Below are 8739 nucleotides of genomic sequence, written 5' to 3'. Positions count from 1 at the left end.
GGGGGGGGCGGGGCCCAAGGGCCGCAGGGGGTGTGGGGCGGACTGATTCGACTTCGGGAACGTCCCGCGACACCCCTGCGACGGTCCCCTCGTCCCCGCGCGCTGCCCAACCACGCCCCACGGTCGTTCCCCATTCGCTGGTTAGTCTCAGTCGGTCGGTTTCCACCGCCCCCGAGCTGGCTGGTGTTGGCTCGCCGCCGCCCGCCGCGCACTCTATCTGCCTCGAAAAAGCGCTTTATCCGGCGCCGCCGCCCGAGCGGCTCGATCCACGCGCCGCACTCGTTTATCCCCCCCCCCCCCGACTCTCGGCGCCTTCGCCCCCTGCCCTGCGCCCTCTTCACCCCCCCCCCCCCCGGCTCTCTTTGCTTTCTCCCTCTCCCCTCCTCTCTCTCTCTCTCTCCCCCTCTCTTCTCGCCAGCTCTCCCTTCCTCCGCCGCCCCTCAGCCGCTCCCGCCGCGCTGCGAGCTCGCACACGGAAGGACTCCCTCCCTCTTTTTCTCTCTCTCTCTCTCCTCCCCCCCATCCACTCGCCCTTCCCCTTCCCTCCCCGCCTCCCCTCGGTCGAGAAAGGACGACGCCATGTCTTCCATCACCGGCAGTCTCCTCTCCTGTCTTTGCCTGAACATACGCATTCAGGCCCGGCCGACCGGGGCCGAAGGCGACACCACTGCCCATTTGGCGCACACTGTCCCGTCTTTCCTTGACGCCTCGAAATTTGTACGCCACTCGCCCCCCTCGCCGCCCTGCCTCCCGGACGACAGTTCCTCCACCCGCTCGGGCCTAACTCCGGCATTTGTCGCTGCTCGCCTTCCCACCGCGCCACACTCCGTCAGCTTTATCCCCACCTGGTGGCCACCAGGGCCTTTGGTGATGATATTGGCATCTTCTGTTTCGGCTGCTCCATCTATGCGTTCTTCATCCCCCGCACGGGCCTCCCCCCCGCCGACGCACAGACCACCGCCGCCCAGCAGATCACCCAGGATGCGGCGGCCTATTCCGGCCCTGCCCACCTCAGTAACGCCCTCCTGGTATGCTCATCAGCTTCTTTCCCCGCCCACCGGAGCCGGCATGCCCTGCCCTCCCCCCCCCCTCCTCCCCTTGTCCCTTTCCCTCTCGGCTAACCCGCCGACAATCGCCCCTCCTCCCTTGACCCAGACTGGCGCCATTCTCTCGAGCGCCATCCATCGTCCCGAGTACTCGGCCGCCTTCGGCCTTCTGCTGAACCACCTGCGCAGCCCGCGCCCGGTCTGCTCCGGGGCACTCGCCCCCGAACAGCCCAGCGACACCCCGGCCGCCGAGTGTGGCTGCTGCCCCCCGCCGCCGTCGGTGGCCGTGTCGGACCTGGCCGACCTGCGGAGCCAGCTCCTGGCCAGCCTGCGGAGCCACCTCCGCCTGGCCATTCAGCAGGCCCTCGAGGATCGGCTGACCATCTGGCACTCGGCCCTGGCGCTCGGATGCCTGGACCCGGTGGCTCGGGATAGCCTCCCGACCGGTGATGCCATTGGTCCTGGCGGTCCTCTGGACCTCCCGGCCCCGGACGCGGACCTGGCCCCGGATTTCGTGCAGGCCCTCTGCGCGGGGCCCCGACTGCCCGCCCTGCTGGCGGCCCTCTTCCCCGCCGGCGAGGCCGCCACCGATGTCGCTCCGGCCGGCGATGCTCTCCAGCGTCTTGGGGACTTCGCCATCCGCGCGTGTCCGGCCCCGGCCCTGGCCTCGACCCCCGAGCTGGACACCTCGACCGGGGAGGAGTCCGCTCCGGCCGGCATGGCCCCGGGAATCTTGGCCGCCGCTCGGTCCTTCGACCCCATGCAAACCGGCAGCCCTCAGGAGGGTGACGTCGACCCGGCCCCGGCGCCGGCCATTTCTTCCCCCCGTGCCGGTGGCCCAGGCTCCCCCCAACTTGGTCTCTCCTCCTCCCTGTCAATGGCCCTGAAGGCAGCCACCCCGGCCAACGAGGCCGCCACCATGGAGTTCGACCTTCCCCGCGGAACGGCCGAGGAGATCGGTGATGTTTTGCTCCCGGCCACCCCGGCCTCCAGCTTCGCCGATCCCTCCCCGCTCGGGCAAATGGGCGTTCCTGTGATCGGGGCCACCGGGGCCGGTCGCGCCGGGTCCGAGGTCCCCCGGTCGCCGGTGAACTTTGTCTCCGGCACCACTCCCTCGGCCTCGCGCTTGTCCTTCGGCCCGGACAGCTACTCGCAACTGTCTTCCTCGCTGGCCGACGGGTCGCGCACGCTGCCTGCCACTCCGGCTTCCAGCCTCGCCGAGTCTTCCTTCCTCAGCGGATCACTCTCGACCTCGGCTGCCGCGGGTCGCATGAACTTCGTGTCCGGGGCCACGCCCTCCTCCGCGCCGGGATTCGTCCGGTCGCCGTCCACCGGCACACCGCTGGACATGGCGGCCCCCGCGCCCTCGGCCACGGCGGCCCCGATGCCGGTGGCCACGCGCGGCTTTTTCGTCGCCTCCCCCGGGTCTCCTCCTGGGGCTGTTGTCACGGCCGCCACGCCGGCTGCCGGTACTGCTGGGTCTCCGACTGCCCTGTCGATTTCGGACTTCTCGGCCCATGGGCGCCCCTTGCGGCGTGGATCGGGTGCCGGACTGCCGGTCCTCGGTGCCGGCAGCCCTCCCCCCTCGGCGGCATCCTCCTTCTCGGAGGTCGGCCGGTCGCCGCTGGCCGGGCCGGGATCGCCCTTCCACCTCAATAAGGCCCCCCCGCCTGGGGCCATTCCCATGCGCATGAATGGCCCGTCGCCGGCCTTCGAGCTGGGCGTCTCGCCGGCCGGGGCGTCTTCCTTCCTGGCCGAGTCCCTGGCCGTTGCCTCGCTAAGTGCCACCCCCATGGCCGCCGGGTCCCTGGCCATCCCCATCCAGGGTGCTGGTGCTGGCATTGGTGCCGGTGCCGGTGCCGGTGCCGGTGCCGGTGCCTCGACCATTGTGCCCTCTGTCCACCCGCTGAATTCCCCCCCGCGGAATGTGGTCATCACGGCCCCCGGGTCCTCCTCACCCCCGTACTCTCCGGCCTTTGCCACCGGCGGCCCGGCCCTCGGGGCGTCGCCCACCTCCAGCGATCTGGCCAGTGGTTCCACCAGCCCCGGCAGCCAAAGCCTTCCCCCGACCCCGGCGTCGACCCCCTTCGGCACGCCGGCCACCCCGTCGTCCACTCCCTCGGCCATGGTCACCGATTCGCGCTATTCCTCCTACGCCCAGTCCATGTCGGCCGCTGTGACGGCCAGCAATGCGCAGCAGCTGCTGGCTGCGGCGGTCGAGCAAATTGCCCAGGCCGATCGCCAGCGCAGCCGCAGCAACAGTACCACCACCACGCCCAATTCCACCGCCAGCGCCGCCACCGGCCGCGGCTCCGCCACCCTGGCATCTCCCACCCCCGTGGCCACCAATGTCCCGCTCTACAATGTGGACATCCCGCTCCCTGGGGATGACCTCTCCGAGGCCGACCTGTCCTTCGACTCGCTGATGCTCCTGCCGAGCCTGCCGGAGACTGCGGCCCTCGGCGGTGGCGGGGCCATCGGCGGGTCGCGCTTGGCCGCCATTTCCGGCGAATCCGGCTTCCGCGGCGGGGCTGTCTATGATGCGGCGGCCGCTCGGCCCGATGACTCGGACGTCTCGGACCTGCCGGATTCCGACCTCGACAGCGACCTCGAGGGTGACTCGATTGCACAGCCGGAGATCGGCGCCGGGGGCCAGCATACCGGCCCGGCGGCCGTGCCCATCAGCATGGGGTCCAATTCGTCTGCGGCCGCGGCTGCCGCCGCCTCCAGCAACAGCATCTATGCCAGTTCCCTGCCGATGGTGATTCCTCCACGGGGCCCGGTCCCCGTGGTCAAGGACGGCGACCGGTGGCGCAACGGTGACATCTCTTCCGACTCTGATGAGGGGTCCTTCATCGCGCCGCACATTTTGTCGGCCTCGCTGGCCAACTCTTCCAAGCTGAAGGCTCGCCCGGCGGCCGATGCGCCGGAGTCCCCGACTGCGGTGGATGTCGACACCGAGGCTCTGCTGGGCTCGTCGGTGCCCAACGCCCGGGTCACCTCGCGCGGTGCTCCGGACTTTGCTCTCTGAAATATGCCTCCGGCCACAGTTTCACCGATCAGCCGCCATTCGCCTTTCTCTCTTTCAGGAAACACGAAAAAAAAAAGGGCCGGGGTGGGGGCGAGAGTCAGGTCGCGGAGAGCCGGACAGGGCGATGGGACACACTTCCTTGTGTCTTCTCTCCTCCCCTCCTCCTCCTCCCCCCTCCCCCGCCCCCCCGTTTTCCTCCTCCCTCTCCTCTTCCTCTTGCCTCACATTCGATGTGTAGACTGGTCCTGGTCTCTTCCTTTTCAGTCTTCTGTTCGCACCAGTCTCCCCCCCCCCAACTCTCTCCTCTTCGCCCGAACGACATGGTGAAGCCCCCGCCCAGGCGCATCCAGTGCCTTTGTGCCACATTCCCTCTCTCTCTCTCTCTCTCTCTCTCTCTCTTTCCGTCTCTCTGCCTCTCCCTTTTCCCCCCCAGTTTTTCTTTCCTCCCTTCCTGAGGAATACCCAGGAAAGGAGGGACAGCCCGCGAGAGGAAGGACGACTCGTTCTCAGACAAGCGCGCACGCGCTCCTGGCTCCGCCTTCTTCGCCTGCCTCGCTCCCTCTGCCCCCTCCCCCCCTGCCCTTGCCAACTGTACCATACCCCCTCTCCTGCTCCTCTCGACTCCATCGAATGGCAATACACTTCGCGTTTCGACACCCCGTGTTTTCCCCCCTCCCCGGCGCCCCCTGTTGTTGGGTTTGACCACCGGCAGCACCGCCACTCCGGTGGGCAAGCTCCTTCACGGCTGGCGTGCTTGTCCTCGGGAAAAGTGGTCTCCGAAGAGAGGACGCCAGATGTCCGGGAAAAGACCCCCCCCCCCCGCCGCAGCAGCTGGCAAGGGTGTGGTCTCGCGAGGGGGAGGACAATCCCAAAAAAGCAGACAACAAAAACACCAGGGGCTTTGCTTGATTTTGAAGTGTAGTGACACAGGCAGGTTTGTACGCATGCATGTGCGTATGGCATGGCAGTACGCCGGCGACGACAGCATAGCAGCAGTGACATGAAGGAAGGCGGCGCAGAGGGGGAAAGAGACAGGGACACAGACAAGGGCGGCACATGCACAGGCGCGCGCACGCGCGCATCGACACCTTTCTCCACACCACCCACCACGCACACGCACACGCATATCTTTTGGCGGGCATGCAGCACGGACGCTTAGATGAACTTCTTGTCGACGGCGTTGTGGCGGTTGTCAGGGAGCTCAGTGGCGTAGTTGCCGACGGGATAGGCGTTCGGGTACTTGGCCAGCATCTCCAGCATCTCCTTCTGCTGGGCCTTGAGCAGGGGGGTCGGCTCGTCGTAGACGTCGGTGAACAGCTCGGCGATGGGGGGCTTGGGCTGCTTCTCGGCTGTGTGCATGACAGCACAAACGTGTGCAAGGGAATGCGCGTTGTGTTTCCACCATGGCCCCGTTTTTGGTCAGTGGCAGTCCTGGATGTCATATACTTGTGTGTGTGTGTGTGTGTGTGTGTATGGGCCGGTTTCCCGGCCCGGGGCCCTGTGCGGCGGGCGCCGCGCGGCGGAAAGGGGGACAGCGAAGGCAAGGGCGGTACAGGTGGGGCAGGAGGGAGGATGCATGGGAGGCAGAGGCACGCACCGCGAGCGAAGGAGTCCACAATCTTGGCACGGGTCTCCTTCTGGTGCTCGACCTCGAGCTCGTCGTTCCACAGGTTCATGGACTCAAGGTAGCCACGGACACGGGTGATGGGGTTGTCCTTGGTCTGCCAGTCGGCGACCTCCTCACGGGGGCGGTAGGCCGAGGAGTCATCGGAAGTAGAATGGTGGCCAGCGCGGTAGGTCATGGCCTCGATGACGACCGGGCGGTTCTTCTCGAGGGCCAGGCGACGGGCCTCCTTGGTGGCGTTGAAGACGGCGAAGATGTCATTACCATCGACACGGATGGTGTGGATGCCATAAGCAGGGCCACGGCCACCTGCATGGTTGTGAGGATGTGGTGGGGGGCCCGAGAAAAGAGGCCACGCCAGGTGCATAGGGGCGCGGGGAGAGGCGGCGGCCGGAGGGACATTGGTCAGTGGCACGATGGCGGGGACCCGCGGGGGACAGACACACGCAATGGACCAGACCCAGAGGTATGTATCCTTCTTGGGCTACGCACCGATACCGTCACCCTTGTACTGCTCGGAGGAGGGGGTGGAAATGGCGAAGCCGTTGTTGCGGCTGTTTTCCCGTCACATTCGGCGATAGTGTGCGTGTGCCCGGCGTGTCAGTGTCAGCATGTGCGTTGGCATGGTGGGTTGCGAGGACCGGCGCAGGGGCATGCGTACCAGAAGAAAATGACCGGGCAGTTGGTGGTGGAAGCGACGTTGAGAGCGGCATGGAAATCACCCTCGGAGGCGGCACCCTCACCGAAGTAGCACATGACGACGGACTCCTTGCCGGCACGCTTCAGGGCGTAGGCAGCACCAGCAGCCTGGGGCAGCTGGGTGGCCAGGGGCGAGGAGATGGTCTGGAAGTTGAGAGCGCGAGAGCCATAGTGAACCGGCATCTGGCGACCCTTGCCCGGGTCCAGGGCATTGGAGTAGCACTGGTTCATGAAGTCGTCCAGGGTGAAGCCACGGTGCATGAGCACACCAGCCTCGCGGTACTGCGAGAAGATGTGGTCATCGAGGGTCAGGGCGGCGGCCGAGCCGAAGTGCGAGGCCTCCTCACCGTAGTTGGTCATGTAGAAGGAGATACGGCCCTGGCGCTGGGCGTCGTAGAGGATCTTGTCCATCATGTTCAGCTGGACCATCTGCTTGTAGACGGAAACGAGGTTCTCGCCGGCCAGCTCGGCCGGGATCTGGGCCTCATCAAGGATCTTACCAGCGCGGTCCATCACGCGGTAGGTGGGCAGGGGGGCGTTGCCATCGACGAAGGCCAGGTCCTTGGTGTAGGGGGAGCCAATGGCACCGGGGTACTGGCTGGTGGCCGGGGCGGCGGCGCTGGAATAGAGGGCGCGGCCGGCCACCATAGGGCGGAGGCTGCGAATCTGGGCGAAGGCGCGAATCATGTCGACCTGTGTGGCGGAGCGCAGCACGCGGCAGGGAACAGGCGGGAGGAGCATGGACAGGGGGCGTGTGAGTGGGGTGTGTCGGCATGATGGGGCGCGCCTGCCTCAAGGAGAGGGGATGTATCAATATATATATATGTGTGTGTGTGTGTGGTGGGGGCCAGTGCACACACACACACACACACACACACGCGTGCGCGCGCGTGGGCGCGCGTACGCCCGCATGCGCCCGCGGGCGACAAGGGGTAGGAGGGAGGCCGGGGGGATGTGGTTGTGGGAGGGAGCGGGAGGACGGGGGAGGCGGGCGAGAGGCGTACAAAGGGGAGAGGTGCGAGAGAAGGAAATCGACAGGAAAATCTCTGCCTGCGCTCCGAGGGGGGCCAGGGTGGTCCCCGGGGGCCGAAAAACCGGACCGAGCAGCAGCATCAGCGCACCAGGCCCCGAGGTGGCGCGGTCTGCAGGAGGCGGTGCCGGATGTTGCCGCAAGTGTGCCACCACACCCACGGAGCCATGCCCCCCCCCCCCCACCCACCCATTCGCCCTCAACGCGGGAGGAATCCACCACTGCCCCTCCGTCAGCCATGCTTGGGGCCAGCCCCGGAGGACGGAGGGGAAATCCCCAGCCCATTGGCGGGCGTGCCGCCGGGCGCGCATGAGCAGCTGCCAATACACAGCGGTCACACCGGGCGCCGGAGTGGGGAACAGGGGTGCCCTCCTCCGGGAATCTGTTCCAGCCGACATCCCGGGCCGGAAGCGAGGGGCTGCAAGCAGGGTGTTGACCCCACCAGCCGGGCCCCAGGGGGAGGGCCGTCCAGTGGCAATTACACCCCGTGCGGAGTCTGGCCGTCGTGTGGCCGCTCGCTCGCGTGCGTACGTGTGTGCGTGTGCATGCGTGCGCGTGCGTGCGCGCGTGCGTACAAGGGCGGCGAGCCCCATGTTGTCGGGTAGTGACACCCCCTCCGAGGCTGGGGAGGTGGGCGGTCGCGCTCGCCCTCGCCGGGCTCCGGCCCGAGGCAATGGCAGGCTAGGTGCTTGGTGCCGACCCATTGGGAATATGTGTCTCCCCCCGGCCCTCTGCCGAGCGAGCCTGGCACACGACGCTTCGCCTGAGCTTGGGCCCTCCGCCCCTGCCGCCACTCACAAGGGCTTGGGCCTCAGGGGGGGCACACTAGTCGCGGCCGAGTCCCCCCTCGCCCCTCACAGGTGGGGGGCCATGTGCGGGTGGTTCCCCCCCTCGAGGATGAATGTTTCTCTCTCTCTCTCTCTCTCTCTCTCTCTCTCTCGTGCCCCGAGTCGCCGGCCTCCCCCGTCTGCCGCACGGCCGTGAGGCGGGGATGCAGCCCGGGCCTCCCGCGCAAGTACGCAAGGGTCTGGTGGTCGGTGCGTATGCACCTGGGAAACAACATTCTACAAACTCCATTACGAACGCGTGATACACTAGGCCAGAGGCATCTCGTGATACCATGACTGGGTACCCTGTGAGGTATCCCATCGGCGAGTCCCATTTTAGTGTCGCATCGTTAGATCTGCGCGTTGGCCCGACGAACCTCCGGTTGCCGTGACCTCGGACCCCCTGCATGTTCGTGCGGCTGGCGGCCCCTTCGTCTCCCTGCCTCTGACTGACAGGACCCGCTCGAGGCGAGGGGGGGGGG

At 67.2% G+C, this 8739-nt stretch overlaps 2 protein-coding genes across 2 annotated transcripts; one reads left to right on the top strand and one right to left on the bottom strand.

Moving 5' to 3' along the window:
* Positions 1–409: 409 nt before the first annotated feature.
* On the top strand, positions 410–4466 carry H696_00272 (hypothetical protein). The gene is made up of 3 exons (XM_009494119.1): positions 410–717; positions 834–1028; positions 1156–4466. Exons 1-3 carry the CDS (start codon positions 580–582, stop codon positions 4075–4077), a joined length of 3255 nt encoding a protein of 1084 aa, XP_009492394.1. The 5' UTR covers positions 410–579; the 3' UTR covers positions 4078–4466.
* A 420-nt stretch (positions 4467–4886) lies between these two features.
* Positions 4887–7483, bottom strand: H696_00271 (2-oxoisovalerate dehydrogenase E1 component, alpha subunit). Its single transcript, XM_009494118.1, has 5 exons — positions 7405–7483; positions 6363–7093; positions 6194–6255; positions 5675–6010; positions 4887–5426 (listed from the first exon to the last, which is right to left on the bottom strand). Exons 2-5 carry the CDS (start codon positions 7085–7087, stop codon positions 5233–5235), a joined length of 1317 nt encoding a protein of 438 aa, XP_009492393.1. The 5' UTR covers positions 7088–7093; positions 7405–7483; the 3' UTR covers positions 4887–5232.
* Between the last annotated feature and the right edge of the window lie 1256 nt (positions 7484–8739).

Source organism: Fonticula alba (genome assembly GCF_000388065.1).
Source record: "Fonticula alba strain ATCC 38817 unplaced genomic scaffold supercont2.1, whole genome shotgun sequence".
NCBI lineage: Eukaryota > Rotosphaerida > Fonticulaceae > Fonticula > Fonticula alba.
The sequence above is the reverse complement of the archived record's forward strand: the minus strand, read 5'-3'. Positions and strand labels throughout refer to the sequence as shown.